This window comes from Manis javanica, chromosome 9 (assembly GCF_040802235.1).
Source record: "Manis javanica isolate MJ-LG chromosome 9, MJ_LKY, whole genome shotgun sequence".
NCBI lineage: Eukaryota > Metazoa > Chordata > Mammalia > Pholidota > Manidae > Manis > Manis javanica.
Window position 1 is genome coordinate 11,350,803 of NC_133164.1, and position 19,563 is coordinate 11,370,365.

The window sequence follows — 19,563 nt, forward strand, 5'->3', positions numbered from 1 at the left end:
TTTCCCTAATCACTCAAAACATTAACAGAAACCCTCACTTGTCAATTAGGGATCATGAAATAACAGTAACAAAATGGGGAAGCCAAGAAAGATGCACTATTCCCTCTCCACATCGGTCACAGGCAGGGAATTCAGTGAGGTTATTCAGATCCTCAAAACACCTGAAGCTGGAAGATGCTAGCACTAAATGCAAAATGACAGCTTTGTCACCTAGGGCCAGTGACAGCCCACCGGGATGAACAGGAGAAGCCCCTCGCACCCACTCCGCCACCACTGTTGCCCAAAAACAACAGATGCTGTCTTTAGTCTGCATTTGGTAATGTGGTAAAAGGTACATTCCCGCACCAGCAGACTCCATCATGAGTTATTGCAGGGACAAAAGCCCTCAGTCTGGACTATGCTACCTCCACCCATTAGGCCTGGGGCTTCTCTCAGCAACCTGTTCCCCTATCACTTAGGAGCTGGTCAGCCATCCAGTAAATGTTAAACAAACAATGGCTGCTTCAGCATTGATAATTGATCAATTTAAATGACAGAAGAGCAATATCAATTTCAATTACATAAGGGCCATACAGACCCTGTGTGCTTTTTTTTATTACATCCACATAAACTGCTGGAAGCGGCCTGGGGTTTTTTTTCTTAACCAGACATAAAAACAATCGCAGCAGGTATTGTGTGTTTCATGTCAAACTTAAGGGAACACAGTTCCTCAAACTTTTGCCCCGTCTCTGGCTGCAGGGAGGGACCATTTGGGAAGGCTGAGAACACAGTTTGACTCTGAACTTAATCTCAAAGCAGAAAGAGCGGAGAATGGGCCAGAGCAGAGGCATATAAGAAGGGAGAGAAAAAGCAAATGCTCTCTTTCCTTACTTCTCTCCTAGATCTTTCTCCAATACATGGCCTAAATGCAAACCAGACTCCCTTCAATTCTGCTTGCCATTCAGACACACACACACACACACACACACACACACACACACACACACACACACACACACACACACACACACACTTTCTCTCTCTGGCACAGGCTCTAAAGAGGCAGAACAAAAAACCTAGCACAAATTTTATGAATAAATGGCTCCACCTTCCCGTTTCAAAAGGGACAATAAGAAACATGGGCCTAGACAAGCCAAGCTCAATAATCCTGGGGCTTAACAGCATGCTTTACTTGTTAATCAAAACAATATCTGATCTTCCTAGTAAGGTTTTATTTACCAAGTGGTTATATATTAAAATTGCAGAAGATACATTTTAATAGTATGTGGATTAGTGGATGATGAAAAGCAATCACAGGTAAAAAAAAAAAACCTGTCTGTCACTAATGCTTGATGCCACAGGGCAAATGATGATCTAGACAAGGAAAATGTCTGGCTTTACAGTTAACATCACTGTTACACACATAGTATATACTCACTTCTAATCTGCTTGACAATAGGTTTTAAGAGATCCAGCCACACCTACAAAGGAAAAAAGAAGAGACTGAGACATAAATTCTCAAAGGAGTATATTTCGAGACTTCACTTGGAGCTGTTTAAAATCAAAGTATTTTTGCATATTTGAGGGTGTCTACTCTTTTTTTCTCCAGAATGCCATCTTATATCGTCCACCACTTTTACAGAACAGACCCAAATTTGCTAGTATTATCCCTGAGCTTTGAAATCAAAATCTCCCCTAGACTCATATGGTTTTCTAAGAATGTTTCCCCTTTTATTTATACTTTTATCACAGTCAGCTATTCGCAGCTATTCTCAGACTGTATGTCAGGCTATAAGCTGAGTGAAACACGCATGCTCATTAATGAAACAAAATGCACGTGTCTATGTGTGCAGAACAGCACATCTCTGAGGGCAGTGGAAAGGGAATAAGTATTTATAAAATACCACCTCTGCAACAGGCACTATCCATAAACTATTTACTTCTTAAAACAAGGCTAGAAGGATTCCTGTTACCCAGGAGAGAAAGCCAAGACCTTTGCTGGCTCAGTATTTGTCCAGGTCTCTCAGCAGCAGAGGCAGAGCGAGGACTGAAGTCAGGCCCACCCACCTGCCAAGTCCAGACTCGTCACGCACATGCCCCCTTAGCACGCAGTTTGAGTGGCAAGATTAAAAAACAAACACACAAACAAAACAGAAACCAGCTGCCCTTACTAATAAAGCGTAAGTTAACCACATTACCCCATTTCAGACATGCTTTTATTTAAACTTCCATTGAACTTGTAGTCATTAGAAGAGGGTTCTCCTGAAGCTCATATATTGGCATGTATGACAGAAACAAGGCTAGTGAGCTTAATATAAAAGAGGGTTTTATAATTAAGTACAAAAAAGAGAACACCCCCAAATAATGTAAAACCCAACAGCTAATGGGAAAATGTTCAAATTTAGAATAATTTATACTATATAAATTTAGTCAAATTCCATTTCCAGCCTTGAATCTACATTTAGATATGCCTGGTGTACATATGTATTTGTGTTTTATAATTCCCAGAGTTGGTAATGGTGCACGGAAACAGGCATCTCTTACTCTATTGATGGCTGTATCAACTGGTACATTTCAGTTCTATTTATTATTTTATTTCAGAGAATAATTAAGGAATAATTATCTAAAGCCTAAAAGTGTTCCTACACAAATTCTTTCATCCAGTAATTCAACTTTGGGAAATTACACATTTATGCACACAATGATTTATGTACAATGAACGCTAATCACAGCAGTTTTACAATAATGTAAAATAAATAAAACAGTACACATTACCATGCAGGCATTAAAAATGATGTTCTTCTTGAATATTTAAGAATGTGGGAAAATGTGTTTGGAAGGGTAAAGGAAAAGTGGGTAATTTCTTGTCTTCTGCCTTCCTGCCTTCCCCAAATGGCCTTCAAGGAGCCCCAAAGAATTCTCATAATGAAAAAACTAAACAAGATTTTGTGATGAGATTCTCATTTCTGTATTCCCCATTCCCAGCTGCTCTCCTAGAAGAGAGGAAAATGATGGTACTAGTTGGCTTAGGCTCACTGCCGCTGTCAGCCACATGAACTTCAACCTTAAAACGAGAGAGGATAATCTTCAAAACAGCCATTATCATTTGTGCGATACACTGTGTGCCTCCTAAGAATCCTGAAAGATGGGTAAGACAAATGTAGCTCCATTTAATGAGAAAACGGATCCAGAGAATAGATGTCCCAAGTTGGAACGGAAACGCTGTTCTAACTCGCTTACTTGTCCAACTGAAACCTGCCAAGTCTCTCTGCTGGGCTCCGGGAATCCAGCGCCGAGAGAGCCAGGCATGGTCCCTGCGTCAGGAATCTCACAGTCCGTGGGGAAGACAGGCAGGATCCAAACAGCTTCCCAACAAAGGTGAAGAGGCACCTGAGAGAAGCTGAAGGCATCCCAGAGGGCTCCCTGTGCCTGTGATGGAGTCGGACATGGTCACGGAGGAACCTGGGACGTGACAGGAACGTGACATTGTCCAGGGAACTCGGTCCTGAGCACGTGACTGCGCGGAGCTCGGAGGGGAAGAGACGGAGGAACATACGGAGACACACAGAAGCGCTTGCCCAGATGCCCGAAGGGAAAGGAGGCCAGCGCGGCTGCAGAGGCCATGCTGGGGTTCTCGGTCCTGATCCTGAGGGCGACGCAGAGGCGTCGTTAATCAAGAGGCTGCCGCGATCGGATGGGCGCTGCAACAGAAGATGAGTCTGGCGGCGTGGGAACCACCGAGGGGCCAGGACAGATGCGCGGGGACCTGCTGCAATTGTCCGGGCAAGAGGGGATGGTATTTTGGACCAGGAGGGCAGGGGCACATCTGAGACAAATGTACGAGGTGAAGCCCCGTGGGATCTGTCGGCGGCCTGGGTGCGCTGGCTGCGGGAGGAGACTGGGCGGAGCCGCACCGAGATTTCTGCCGGGGGCACCTGGACGGGTGCTGGTGCAGTTCGCAGCCCAGGGAGGCCTGGATGAGGGCCAGGACTGGGGCTCTACACGCTCGATTTGATGAGGTGCCCCTGGACTTCATGAGAAACAGACAGGATGGAAAGGGTGGGGCACACCCGCCCGGGGCTCGGGCAAGACGCTGGGCAGGAGATCGCGCGTTTAGAAGTCACCACCATTCTGCCTCCGCGGAGGATGCAAAGCCTCGCAGAGTCCAGAGGGTGAGACGCATTTTCCCTGGCAACCCCTCCTCCTGGAGCGGCCAGGCGGTGGTGGGGGAGGGTGGGAGGGGAGAAGGGAAGGGGAGCTGTGTCCCAGAGGCCGCGGGAGGTCGATGTTTCCAGAAGGAAGACCACCCAGAACTGCTGAAAGGTCAAATAAGATGAGAACCGGAATATCTGTTGGTCAACTGACTCAGTGGAGGGTCTAGGCTAAAGGAGGCAGCAGGAAACTAGGAGTAAGGAATCAAATAAAGGTATTGTTTATTTGCTTCTTTTTAACAGGAAAGCCTGAGGTGCATTTAAAAAGGGGAGGGATACATACGAGCAGGAAGGAGTAACAGGCGTCCTAAGGGACCTGGGACAAAGCGGGAAGATGGCTCTAAAACTCAGGGCACGGCCTGAGAGAGAAAGAAGGGCTCTTCCACTGGGGGGTAGAGAAAGATAACAACAGATCTAAGGCTACAATTCTGTTTTGAGAAAATAATAAGGCTCCCCTCTGACACCTTGCTTCCCCTGTAAAATCTGAGGGTGGGAGGGCAGGGGTGAGTGGGGAGGACTTGAAGCAGCTATGCTGCAGGGGCAACAGTTCACTGGAGACTTCTGGCAGATTCCCCGGGGCTGCTGAGTGCCCGCTCGGGGCCTGCCATCCTGTGCTCTTTTGGCCTCCATGGAGGCCTCTGGGGAACCATCTCGGAGCTCGCTCACCATCTGCCACAGAGACTGCCTAAACTGTGCAAACTGCTCAGGACAAAACAACTATGTTCTGGCAATGTAGTTGCCAATTTTATGAATTGTTTTAAAACATCTCTCTTCTGTTTCTGGCATTTCTGTGGAAAGCATCAAATACAAGCACCAATTTGAGCCAATTGAGCATGTGGGTTTTGGAACATGTAGGTCTGGGAACATCAGACTGGCTTCCGTTAGGGGGTTTGGTAGAACTCTGCAGCCATCATGCTGCAAGGCTTCGGTCACATCACAGCTGAAGTGGCCTGGGTGAGATCCCAGGGCGGGTTAGAACCTCTCCATTTGCCAGATAGATTGCTATTTGCAAAGCCCACAGAAAAGGTCTTGCATGTGTATGACTTAAACTGCTGTAAATGGATGAGCTAGAAGGGGCAAGAAGGAAAAAGAGGGTTGCTGCTTGACTGGAGTTAAAGGCTTGACGTTTGATATATAAGGAGGGCTACTGGGAAGCATTTGAACTGGACTAGGTCGTCAGACAAATCGCCTGTTCATTCAACCTAGGCAGCACAGAAACAAGTTCCAGATGAGTTAAAAAGACAACAGAAGTGCCCTAATCTTTCTTTCCCTGCCAGCGGCTCTCTGGAGGGCAGCAGTTGTAGTGATCTATCTCTAAGCCGTCCCCCAGCCCTTGAGCCCAGCCACACACCCCTGTGCTCTCCATCCCAGGCTGCTGCTTGCCACCGCTCACCTGCACACCCACATGTCCTGGCTGCAGGGGGATTTGGTGAAAATGAATGGGCTTCGAGAAATGTCATTTCTGTCGGTAGGATTCACCAAATCAAGGTACTTGCCCTGCTGGTATCTGAAGGCCTGTAGTAAGAGTTGGCTAGATCTTCAAAGTAACAGGGTGGCTGGGGCAACAGACATGTATTTCCGGAGGATCCAGGTGTCCCAAATTTGGTTTCTCCAGCGGCCTCTCTCACCAGCTTTTTCACATTTTGCTACATTTAAAAGATATGTTAAAGTGTGACTTTCTTTTAAAAAAACCTATTGGAGGGCAGATGGCCGCCTTCTGGCTGTACCCTCACATGGTCTCCCCCTAGTGTCTTCATGGTATCTCCAAATTTCCTCCTCCTAAAATGATACCAGTTGGATTGCATCGGGCCCACTCTCATGGCCTGGTTTTAACTTAATCGCCTCTTTAAAGGTGCTATTTGAAGTACAGTGGACCTCTGAATATATGGGAGTTGGGGGCTGACACCAATACAGCAGAAAATCCACATAGAACTTTTGACTCCCCTCAGACTTTACTAATAGCTCGCTGTTGACCGGAGCCTTACTGATAATATGGTCAATTAACACATATTGTGTATATGTATTATATTTTGTATTCCTACAATAAAGGATGCTAGAGACTAGAAAGTGCTTTTTTTTTTTTTCAAATTGTCTCAAATCCCCCCAACATTTTCCAATATATTTATTGGGAAAAAAAAAAACCATATATAAATGGACCTGCACAGTTCAGACCCATGTTGTTCAAGGGTCAACTGTCTAGCCATTCTAAGGTACTGGGCATTAGAGCTTCAACATACAAATTTTGCGGGGACACAATTCAGCCATAACACCTATCTCCCACAATTTGGTTTCAACACAGCTTTCCAGCCCCATCTTTCTATTTGCCTTTTTTTTTTTTTTTTTCAGGCAGCCTCCCTATTTTTCTGCAATTCCCTGTGAGTGTGACTTTCCCTTCTGGAATGTGTTCTCTGCACTGAAATATCGTCAGGCAAGAAGAAATGCTTTACTGCCAAGGCGCTGACAAAGGCATTCTCTTCTCTCCCGAAACATCGTTTGCCCCTGTTGTTAGTGAATGGCATTTTAGGCGAACTGTATTGGCAAATAAGCTATTTAAGATATCTTAGAGAGGGTCTTATTATAATTGGCTCAGTTACTTGGTATCAGACAGGGGTCAAGGAAGAGACTATTTCCTGAGCACCTACTGTGTGCCAGGCACTGGCTAGGTGCTTTATACATTCTCAGTTAATATTCGTAACAATGTGGTCATTTTTCACAGGAAGGAAGCCAGGCTCAGAAAGCTTATTTAAGTTATCCAAAGTAACACAGCTGAAATTCAACAACATTTGACTCCAAACCTGTGCTTTTTCTGCAACATAATATGCTGCCCCTCTGAAGGCTAAAGGACTCAATAAAAGCTCAGTTCTCCTTTTCATGTTTGAAACATTCAACAAAAATATTTCATCATCAACATATATAGGAACCAAATAAAATATGTCACAGAAATTCATCCAGGTTTAGGATTAACTGCAACAAATTAGTTCTTTCTGTAGACTGACACCTAGAAGAAATAACTTTTTGTTCGTCATAATCTGAATATAATTGTTCATATTAACCTTAATATTAAATTTACATTTAATTTTTAAAAGATATGTTAAATGTGCCTTCTCTTAAAAAACCTATTAGAAACTTCCAATTCTGATCAAAATGGAGTAACAAGGACTAGATATATCTTCCAACATAAAACCATCAAAAAATGGAAACAATTCCTAAACACAACAGATCTGAGGACTTGGAACATCAGGCAATGAGAAACAGGGATCCCCAAGAGACAAGAAAAGAAAATCATCATCTCTATGGTTACCCTAGCCTCTATCTGAGCAAGTTTACAGGCGGCAGTGCAGGCAGTAAGAGCTTGCAAAATCCATGAGTTGAAAAGATGGGTCTGAGAGTGTAGGGGGCCGAGGTAGCAAGGAAAGCTATCTCCAGAGAGAGCTCAGGAGAGTGGAGAGGGACACCCTTGGGTGGGTAGCTGACCACTGATCAGTGTAATCTTGTGGGGGAAGTACCCAAGATTGGGGGGAAAGAAGTAATGGAATAATCAGAGGTGACAGTGCCTAGTGCTCAGACAGGGCTAGGAATGCTCCTATTCTCACCAGTCTGCCTGGAAGGCCTCATGATTCCCAGTGCTGGGTCGTGTGCTGAAGGGTTATCCTTCAGCAGCAGCAAATAATTAACTTCAGATTGTCTCCTATGCTAGTCCTACATAATGAGTCTTAAAAGCCAGATCTGAAAGGACTAAATTGCTTCCAAATACCTTAATTGCACCCAGAATATTCAATAAAATTTATAGGAATACAAAACTGTCCAGTATTGAACAAGGTAAAATTCACAATAACTGATATCAAATAAAGAAAATCACCAGACTTACAAAGAAGGAGGAAAACGTGACCCATAATTAGACAAGGAAAAAAAAAATCAAATCTGACCTAAAACCAGCAAAAAAATTAGAATTAATAGAAAAGGACACAAAGATAGTTATTACAAATATTATCTATGTTCAAAAGGTTGAGATACGGAAGATATACAAAAGACCCAAATTAAACTCCTAGGATGAAAACTACATTGTGTGGGATCAGAAACACATTGAAAGAGATTAACATGAGATTACACACTGCAGAAGAAATACTAATGAACTTCAAGATCTTGCAATAGAAACAATTCAAAATGAAACACAGAAAAATCACCAATAAGTGAATAGATCATAAGAATTGTACAACAGTTTAAGGCAGCCTATTATACATGGAATCCCAAAGGAGGGAAAATGGCAAGGGAAGGGTAAAGGAGAAGGGAAAGTATCATAAGAAATAATGGCTGCCAAAAGGTCAGAAAGGCGAAAATGGAAAAGTACCACCATCCAGTCTTATGCTCTATGTATGGTGACGTATCATTTAAAGGCAGGCTCTGATAAGTTAAAGATATACGTTATAACCCCCAAAGCAACCATTAAAGTTACAAATCAAAGCGTTATAGCTTGAAGGCCAACAATGAAGGTAAAATGGAATCATGAAAACATTCAGTTAATCAAAAGGAAGGCAGAAAAAAGGAACAAAGAATGGACGAGAAAAACAGCAAATAACAAAATGACCTATTGAAACCATTATCAATAATCACATTAAATGTAAATGGTCTAAACCCTGCCAATAAAAAGCAAGATTATCAGACTGGACAAAAAAGCAAGACCCAACCATATCCTGCCTACAAGAAACGCATTACAAATATAAAGACAAAGAAATTAAGCAGAAAAAGATGGAAAACCGTATGTCACGCTAACGACAATAATAATTTTAAAAACCTAAAGGGGTTATATAAGTATCAAAGTGATCAAAACAAACAATATCACCAGGGATAAAGAAGGCCATTTCTTAATACTAAAGGAGTCAATTAATAAAGAGGATGTAGAAGTCTTAAACATTTATACACGTATTAACAGAACTTCAAAATACATGAAGCAAAAACTAATCAAAGTGCAAGGAGAAAAAGACAAATCCACACTTGTAGTCTGAGGTTTTAATACTTCTCACTAGCCTGGGAAGGGCAATCTCTGTCCAGTCAGCAAGGTCCCAGATGCTAGAGCATCAGGAATATAGAAAATAACAAAATATTGAAGGAGAAGGTCAGTGGCTGCCAAGGATGCAGAGAGGAGGCAGGGATCCTTAGGTGGAGCACAGGGAATTTTCAGGGCAGTGAAACTATTCTTTATGATTCTCTGATGGTGGATACGTTCATTAATACATTTGTCAAAAACTTACAGAAAGTACCTAATGTAAACTTTGGATAATAATAATGTATTAATATTGGCTCATCAATAATTAACATACATTATCACACTAATGCAATATGTTAATAATAGGGGACGTTGTGTGAATGTTCCTAGTATGTGGGACCTCTCTGCACCTTGTGCTCAATTCTTCTGCAAACCTAAAGCTTCTCAAAGTCTTCTAATTAACAGATGAATGAAAGCAAAAACCGTTATTTCCATTTGGCTTAAGAAATGGAACATTACCTATAGTTCTTTTTCCAGTGACCTGTTCTTCACCCAGCCTCTCTGCTCAGGGGGGCTCTGCCTCCTCTGGAACCTGCCGGCAAACACAGCCGCTGTGGGTCAAACCATGGTGCTACCCTGCACGGTGACCGAGTCACTCACAGCCTCACCTCTGCCAGCTCCCCAAACATCCATCTGTCCTGGTTCTGCAACACCCTTCACCCTTTTCCCCTGGCATGTTCTGCACAGAGTCTTTCTGGCCTCAGATGTCCTCAGACCGCCAGGAAGGAGCACGGTCAGGAGTCTGCAAGTAGCATAGATGAAGGAGGTCTGTCCAACCCCAGTTGGGCTGGGAAACCACCAGTGAGGGGTGGCTGCCATCCCAGGTAGTCATGACTTCTGTGACCTCAAGCCCCCGGAAGGCATGCCTGGTGCTAGGAACTGAACAGTGTCCCTCCAAAATTCATATGTCGAAGTTCTAACCCCCAGTGTGACTGTCTCTGCAGACTGGGTCTTTACAAGGTAATGAAGGCTCAGTAAGTCACAGGGGTGGGGCTGTGATCCACTAGGACTGTGGCCTTAGAAGAGGAGGAAGAGCTCTCTCTCTCTCTCTCTCTCTCTCTCTCTCTCTCTCTCTCTCCCTCTCTCTCTGCCAAGTGAGGGCACAATGAGAAGGCGGTCACCTGCAGGCCAGGAAGAGTGACCACCAGCACCCGACCCTGCTGGCACCCTGCCTCAGATTTCAGCCTCCAGCACCAGAGAAAGGAGTGTCTCTAGGTCACGCCGCCCAGCGTATGGTAGAGTGCTAGGGCAACCCGAGCTATGACACCTGCCAGTGGCAAAGCTCTTCCGGCATGGAGAAGAACACAAAATGAACAAAATGATGCCCCTCTTCTTCCTGAGCCTTATAAACATTTAGTTAGAAACTAGAACTGTTTTATTAGGCCACTAAGCAATGGAGCTTTAAGAAAAGGTGGGTGGGCCAGCCTCACTGGTTCTGAGCGAGAATGTAAGCATGAAATACCTTAGATATCTGAGTGCCCACTAGGTGCAGGAATCCTGCTGGACTCATGGCTGTAAAGTATCTGAATTAATCTTCATAAGAGTCATGTAAAACTGTCATTTAGTTATCACATTTTTCCGATAATGTACAAAATCAAAGAAGTTCAGAATCTACCCAGCTTCTAGGTGACAAAGTAAATTTTACACAGAGATTTTACAGGCCATAATGCAGAGCGTGTCCCACTACCTTCAACAGGCCAGAGAGGTAGATCTTACACACCTGTTACTGCCACAGACGTTTATGCAGCCCCCAGAGATGGGGCCACGTGAGCCAGGGCAGCCGCACGTAGCAGAGTGTGCTTGCACCGTCTGAGCCCAGCCTGAGGGTGAATCCTGCTTATAAACCTGGTCACACAGTTCATTGCTAAGTACTGGCAAGTCACTGCTCTGAATTTGCTCACTATAAAATGTGGGTGATAAAATGCCTACCTCGGAGGAATATTATAAAGCACAGATTGGCCAACTAAGGCCCATGGGTCAAGTCCAGCCTACCTCCTGCGTTGGTACAGCCTAAGAGCGAAGATTGGCTTTTACATTTTTAAGCAGTTGAAAAAAACAAAATTGAAAGAAGCAGTATATTTCATGATATGAGAAAACTCTATGAAATACCGATGGGCATAAATAAAGTCTTATTAGAGCACAACTATGCTCGTTTGTTTATAAGCCTCTGGGGCCGCAGTGGCTGGGCTGGGTAGTTGCTTAAGAGATAGTTGGGTCTGCAAAGCCTAACGTTTACCCTCTGGCTCTTTCTGCTGATCCCTGGTGTGAAGAACCAAGAAGATGCACCAGGTTTATAGTAGAGCCCATGGTGCAGAGGAGAAAGAAGTTCAAGGACAGTCAGGTCTCTGAGTTCACCCCCATGGTGAGCTAGTGTCTTTCTGGCCTTTGATCAGCCTTCAGACTCCAGGTACCAATTAGCTGGCATTATTCAGTGCAGGGTCTTGATTTCTAGGATCAATAGCATTGCTGCCACAGAAAGCCCATTCAATCAAAAAAAGAAAAAGCTGATTAAAAGACATCCTGCTCCTGTGGGCAGTCTCAGGGGACGGCTGCCTGGACTCAAGGACCACAGCAGGCCAACAAGCGTGTAAACAGAACCATCAACTCTAGTGACTGACAAGCCAAGGGCACGTCTAATGAAGGGCAGAGCATAACTGATCACTAATTATCACTAGTTCATTTCCAATCTCGAGAAACACATCTTAGATCACAGAAAGCACTCATTCTCCCCTTCACCTTTTACATAATAGAAAAGAAGTCAGGAAGGGCAGAAGGCAAGGCTGGGACGTGAGGTGCCTGAACTTACTGCCTAGAGACAAAGGTTCACAACCCTGTATGCCACAGACCTTGGTGGACAACTAGTTTCCCACACGCTGAGCACAGATAAAAGGGAAAATCCAGTTGTGAAAGCACAGGTTTGGGCATTTTGAGACCAGTGTGCTTCTCTTGGTCTGGGAGCCTCCCAAATGAAGCCCAGCAAAGTAATATTTGCAACAGTAGCATTAAAAGGTAATCATGACAACACACCTGAGATCCCTGCGGCATCATTCACAACCACCAAGGGGTGGAAGCAACTACATGTCCATCAACACATGAATGGATAAATGAAACTGTGGTCTAGCCATACAATGGAACATATTCAGCCTTAAACTGGAAGGAAATCCTATCATCCACTACACCATGCATGAATCATGAAGACATCATATTCATGGAAATAAGCCAAACAGACAAAGACTGCATGATCTCACTGATATGAGGTATGTAATGCAGCCAAACTCATAAGAACAGGCAGTAGAATGGTGGATGCCCAGGACTGGGGGAGGAGGAAAGGGACTTAATGTTTAAGGGTATGAGCTTCAGTTTTGCAGGATGGAAAAGTTCTAGAGATCTGTTGTTGACCAGTCAGTGTGAGTGTAGTTAACACTGCTGTACTGCACATTTAAAAATGGTTAAGGTGGTAAATTTTATGTTATCTGTTTCTGTCCACAATAAAAAGATACTAATGATGAGGATGATAGTTTCTGTAACTAATGCTTTCCGGACATCTTAATATGTCCCAAACACAGGTTCCATGCTGATAGGTATTACACAGTTTACCCTTTCAAAGAGCTCACGAGGTGGGCACTATCACCCCACTCTACCCACGAGCAAACTGGGGCTCACTGAGGCAGCCGCCTGCCCCCATGACCGTGCAGCCAAGAAGCGACGCAGCGACGTGAGGCTGGCTGGCAATCTGCTTGCAGGGCTGCCATCCCCTGCCACAGCCACATGTCACCCGGCTAGAAATCCAAATGTCAACAGAATCTGGGAAGGGGACAAAAACTATCAAGAAATTTTACTGGGAGCAGAGGTGGAAATCCAGCGAGTCTCTCCTGTTCTCCCAGACGAGTGGCTCCTTCTCAGCTCATGTGGTCAAGGCTTGTGCGTGGCGCTTCCGAAACAGTTTGCATCAGCCCGCCTCTCGGCATGTGTTGATCATTATTTTTGCTCCTGTGTGCTTGTTTCATTGCATTTTGGGGGGAAACTTTCATTGAAGTTGTATGTGTATGCTGAAGTTTTACACACAAAGTACACATGTTCTAAGTGTACAGCTCACTCAATCTTTGTAAACTGACCACATCCACAGAACCAACACCAGACTGGGAAAGAGAGCAGGGCCAGACCCCAGACATCCTCCTTACACGCTTTCCCCGTCACATCCACCACCCCACCCAACACCACAGATTATTTTTGTCAAAACAACCCTTTAAAAATGTTATGAAATTAACTCTCATTTTGGCATTCTGTAATTGACACAGAGCAAAATAGAGAGATATGATCAGAATAGAATTGTGACTGGGAACTCAGGCTTGGGTTTAGACACATCTGAGCTTGAGTCTCAGCCCTAACATTTCCTGGCTGTGTGCCTTTGTGGAAATGACTTAACCTCTTTAAGCTTTGGCTTCCTCATAAAAAAAAAGAGCATGTCACAGGCCTTTCTGGAATGAATGAAATACTGTAAACTATGATGCCTTTCACAGTTATTGTCTCCAGAGCAGGCGTTGGTAAACTATGGCTTCCTGTATTACAAATAAAGTTTTACTAGAACTAAGCCACGTCCAATCATTTACATTTTTCCTATGGCTGCCTCTCACTACAAGGGCAGACCTGAGTAGTTGCAGCAGAGGGCCTGTGGCCTGCGAAGCCTACAGACAGTATTTACTATCTGGCCCTTTGCAAAGAAAGTTTGCTGATCCCTGCTTTAGCATGTGGGCCATGTTCACAGTTGTGTCCACAGGGACTAGAAGAGTCTGGCACATGGTGGTGGCTTTTACTGCTATTATGTGTGACAAATAAACACCTCTTTATGCCATCATTACTGGGTTTTTCATATTAGGCAGTTGAACAGATTCCTAAACAGTATTACAAGGAAGCAGTGAAACCATAAAAATCTGATACAACTTGAAAGAAGCCAGTCCTGGAGGTCCCCAGGAAGGGTCTGTGAATTCTAGCACAGATGCATCCACTGTTAACTAGGCACTGCACTTGGGGTCAGGAGAACATGGTTAGATCCCAGCTTCATCATGAGCTGCTTCGTTGACTTGGGTATGGAAAAATTCTCTGAATCTTAGTGCCCTCACTACTTCTTATTTACAGTTTAGAGAAGAACTCCAGCTGGGTCAGAACAGGGCAAGAGTGGAGACAGAAAAGCCACTAGAATCTGCAGTCACTCAGGCAGATCGTTTGAAATCATGAGATGCCATGTTTTCACGTGCTTTGAGAATCATTATTTTAACATAAAGTAAGTTTATGAAGCAATGTTCCATAGAAATTGCTACACTGTACTGTAATTATTCGTTTCCTTATCTCTCTTATTAAGCTGCACACTTCTAATGAATGGAAACCAAAACTACGTCTTGCCATCACTTAATATCATGTGTCTCCTGCAGTATGAAGTATGATGACTAATGCAGTGTAGGCACAAAATAATTATTAGATGGAAAAATGAACACGGAATTAGATGTGACCCATCTGTGGTCATCTGCCACATCAGAAAAAGGACTGGGAGTCAGGGAGGCTTATATTTAATGTAAGCACTAGGAAATGTCAAAGAGCATTTGGAGGTTGGAGTAAGTCAAGAAAATACAACTTGCACCCATTTTCAGGTATGTGATGGACTCTCTCATTCACCCCCTACCTACCTGCCTCCTGTCCGGGCCTTCCTTGCAATGCTTCTTCCTCTGCTCTGACTTTTCCCTCACCTGGTGCTTTCTTTCTCTTCCCTTCCTGTGAGTTCCTCCTACTCTGTTCTTCCCTTACAGGCTGGTGTTTCATTCTTGCTTCCCTTTTTTTTTACTCTCTGTACTCTCACCCAATTTCAGCATTTCAATTAATATGTAAAATAATCATATTCTTGAATCCAAATTTCAGCTCAGATCTTTCATGTGCTCCGGGAGATGCACCTGCTGTTTGTCTGCCCTGGAATGCCCACTGACACCCGAGTCCTCCAGTCAGGGACGGACTCACTGCCTACCTCTTCCTTCATAGACATGGTCTCTCTGAGGCTTTCACGTGATGGGTGCCACTGTCCCCCCAGATGCCAAAGCCAGAAAACCCAGCTGCTCTGAACCCACTCCCCTCATAAGCTCATCCATTCAGTCACATCCCTACCGATCTCCCACCAGATTTCTTGAATCTATCTGCCCCCCTCCAGCCCCGTCCCCCTCCCCAGTGATCCAGCATAGTCTCTTGCCTGAAATACTGCAAGCCCCTAACAGCTTTCCTGACTCCAGGCTTATCCTCTTCCAATCTAGCTACAGTCCTCTTTCTGTATCACAGAGCAGATCGTATCAGTAACAGCTTCCCAAACACATTAGCTTAGCCCAGAACTGTGCTGCCCAACACAACAGCCATGAACTACATGCCTTGGGTCGGAACTGCTGCAACACTCGGCCGTGAGTGCAAAGATGAACGCGCCAGTATGTTCACTGTAGTGTCATCCGTAATAGCAAAAGTCTAGGAACAACCCAAGTATCCCGTCATTTACCACAGAGGCTGTCAATTATGGCGCACCCATTGTGTGGCACAGCATCAAACTGAAAAAGGATGAAGCGGATTCTGTGTGCGGAAAAGGAAGGACTTCCACTCTACGTGAATGGAAATGTGGGGCAAGTTCAGGATATCGCCTCCTCACATTAGTGCAGGTCACAAGTGTGTGTCTGTCTGTACATACATGTAACTTTAATCAGAAGGACACACAAGAAACTGGTAATGGTGGTTCCTGGAGGAAGAAGCAGGGGACTGGGTGAGAGGACAGTCTTCGTTGTATATTGTCTTTGAACTTCGTTGTATATTGTATACAACTTCATTGTATATTGGCTAATCATATGCATGTATTACTTTCAAAAACAGATTAATAAGGGATTTCTGGGCACATTTTTCTTCTATATATTTCTGTATGGCCAAGCGGAGATACCCACTGCTCTCTTATCTCAAGGAGGACTGACAGTGAAACATCAACATTAAGTTGGCATCACCTACCGTGATCTTTTTGTGGTCAGGAAACTCAAGGCCAAAGTAGTCGCCTTCCACGAGGTTGAGGTGGTTGCAGACTGCGTCCAGCAACACTTTCCCTGGGGCTCTTTGCTGAGGACAGAAACGACAGGAGTTACAGCAATAGAAACGAGCTGGAGCTCCTCCCACACGGCCTCTAGATTCCTGAGTCCATGGGTCCTCCATGGCTTGCCACCGGCCCCTGCCACACCACCTGACCACCAGCCCCCACACTCCTGAGAGCCCCTTTCCATGCTGCTCTCACACTCAGACGCTAATCTCCACCATTTTTCTCCCTGCCCCATCCTAGGTACCAACCCCTTTTCAGAAATAGACTGTTTTTTAGAAAGGTTTTTGGCTTATAGAAATTGAGCAGAAGGTACACAGAATTTCCATATACCTCTCCCCACCACACACACCGTGTCCCCTACTATTTATTAGTATCTGGTTGTTACACTTGCTGAGCCACGACTGATATATTATTATCACCCCAAGTCCTTAGTTCACATCAGGGTTCACTCTTGCTGTTGTATATTCTGTGCGTCTTGATGAAGATATAATATCCACCATTACAGGACCACAGAGGCGGGTGTCCCCATCCTGACAACCCATGTGCTCCGCCTACTCAATCCTCACCCAACTCCTCTGAACCCCTGACAACCACTTATCTCTTTACTGCTCCATACTGTTGCTTTTCCCAGGCGGTCATGCAGTTAGAACCATATAGTCTATGGACTTTTCAGCTGGCCTTCTTTCACTTAGCAGCACGCATTAGGTCCTTTCATGCCTTTTCACAGCTTTTTTGTTTACATCTTTTTATTGCTGAACATAGTCCACTGGGTGGATGGAACACAGGCTGTTCACCCATTCACCTTCTGAAGGATATTTTGGTTGCCAAGTTTTGGCAATTATGAATAAAACTGCTATAAATTTGTGTGCAGGTTTTGTGTGGACACACATTGTCAACTCATGACCCCAATGCCCTTTCTGTAGTGGTTTGAACCCTGTCTGTTCCTTTCTCCTCCACAAGTACAGCAGAATTCATGGCTTTCTTCTCTAGGTTCTCATAGCATTTTGTGCAGACTCTCCTCTGGACTACGCATAACTGAAATCTACATAATTTCACTAACTCCTGCATCCACAATGCCTAAAGACCAAATAATATTGTTGAAATGAATGAACAAACGAATAGAAGTTACTCACTCCTCAGTATAACATACTGCTAAGCATATAGGAATCTGCCTTCCCAGTTAAATTCCGGGCTCCTTTTCACTTCATGTTCTTATTGCCTAGCAAAGCACCTGGCGCTCGGTTAAGGTCTGCTGAGTATGCATTTTCCACCCACTGACTCCACAGGGAAAGGAGGTGTAAGAACCCAGTTTCCACCCCCAACACTTAGGATCACATGCTTTGGGTTCTCTTCACTGTCCTGTGGATTCCTAATGACCCACTTGTAAAATGAATCCAATTCCATCATACAGATCAAACGCTCAAGAAAAATATGGTCATCTACAGCTGCCGCTTTTATACGTCCCTTCCCCTTTCCCTTTGAGGAGGGCAGAGCGCTACCATGCCCGGAGACTGACAGGAGAGCTACAGCCTGACACGCACAGGGCCGGCGTGTCCATCGGCCTGCTCCTGCACCACCTCGCCAGCCCTCAAAGATGCATCAGTGGCCACAGATAAAGCATCCTTTCCCTAAACTGATGCCACTTTGTGTTGTTCTCGTATCCCTCAATCAAATCCAGAAGATATTCACAGCTACCGAAAGGTGTGCAGTATTCTCCATGGGTAACACCAAACTCACCAGGCCCTAGACCTTGACTGCCTGGTCCAAGGCAGACTCATTCCACTTGCACTGATGGCAGGAGTAATGTGGAGCTGCAGGTAAAACACATTCTTCTCTGGCAAGCACACCCCCTGCCATGCACACATATGCCTGCATTTATCTAGTGGACATCAGAGCCACCTATATTACCAGTCACCAATCTCACTTTCCGCCTCTTTGGTACTGCAGTCTTCCCTAATCAGTCACGCTGAGGGCACTCAGGACTTCATCAGCCTGGCAGGGTAGGGGGTGGGGGTGGGGTCCTGGGTTCAAGATCTCACACCTGCCTCCAAAGAGCTACACAAATACCTTATGTACAGCTACGCATTCCAGGCCTTCCTCTCAGCTCAGTAAATATGTAGACAGTAATAAAAATGGGCCAGGGGCTAAAAAGTTGTGGAAGAATTCCTATATCCTAGGATTTTTTTTTAAAGGAAAGACAGTATGAACGTTTTACAGTACTTTCTCAGAATTCTCCACTTCTCCTATTTGTTACAGAATGAACCACCAATTATCTGACCAGCTAGTAAACACATTTCACAAAGAATTCCTGGAACTAAAAGAATTTGATAACTTCATCTAGATTTACAGAGTCTGGGAAATGAGACTTTACAACTCAACATTGAAAGTCTAAACAAGTAATAAAATCAATACACAATGGGCACAGTCATGGACACGATGTTCAACTAAGCACTTTATGGAACACATGGAGGAGGGGTGGAGTTACTGTCTGAATCAGATCCTTCACTGAGTCAGCTGAGATTTCTGTGAACGTATCAAACATACCTTGGTAATAAGAAGAGGCTGGAAATAGATGCTTGAAATCTAGCTAATAAGTAATATAAATCTGGTCTCAATTCTTTAAATTTTCCTAGAATTTTATTAATTTGGACAAACCTTTTATGCAAAAAGACTTTTCTATGGTACCAACATTTTGGTACAGGGAGAAGTCAACTTAGAGTCTGAATGGTATTAAAGCTCCTAAAAGTCATCTCTAAATCCACAAAGCAGTATATGAATTCCCCTGTGAATGCTGGTTACATGCAGGGATATAAGGAAAGCCAGAAGGTAACATCACCAGAAAGCATTTATAAGAGTTTATATGTAGCCATTACATGATCATTTCAGGGGTAAGTGGACCTCTGAATTAAGCATACCATCAACCACAGCCTGAAATATTTCCCAACAACATGATACCCAAGTCCCGGGAACATAGTAGGCTCTCTTTCAGGAGCTGAGTAGAGCTGTCTGGGTGTATCCATGCACCCAGAGCTAAATTCTGCTTTGGAGAAAGCATCTCCAAGCAGGGAGGGACCAAAGTTTCATCTGATTCTTTAAGAAAAATTATCCCTTCTCTTCCTCCCATAGTAGATTTACTCTCTCCGTCTGCAACATCATTCATTTCTCTACATTTGACTCCAGTGATCATTTTTGAAGTTCCCACTAAAAGGAATTCTATTTGAAAGCAT

At 44.3% G+C, this 19,563-nt stretch overlaps 1 protein-coding gene across 4 annotated transcripts in view; it reads right to left on the reverse strand.

The window, feature by feature from the left end:
* FARP1 (FERM, ARH/RhoGEF and pleckstrin domain protein 1) overlaps positions 1-19,563 on the reverse strand; it is a 282,743-nt gene that overhangs the window by 73,448 nt on the left and 189,732 nt on the right. For all 4 annotated transcript variants that reach the window (XM_017660585.3, XM_037024954.2, XM_037024953.2 and 1 more), the window contains exons 3-4: positions 16,255-16,359; positions 1,418-1,460 (exon numbers count right to left, since the gene is read on the reverse strand). In XM_017660585.3, coding sequence (XP_017516074.1) covers positions 1,418-1,460; positions 16,255-16,359 — 148 coding nt within the window. The remainder of the gene's footprint in view (positions 1-1,417; positions 1,461-16,254; positions 16,360-19,563) is intronic.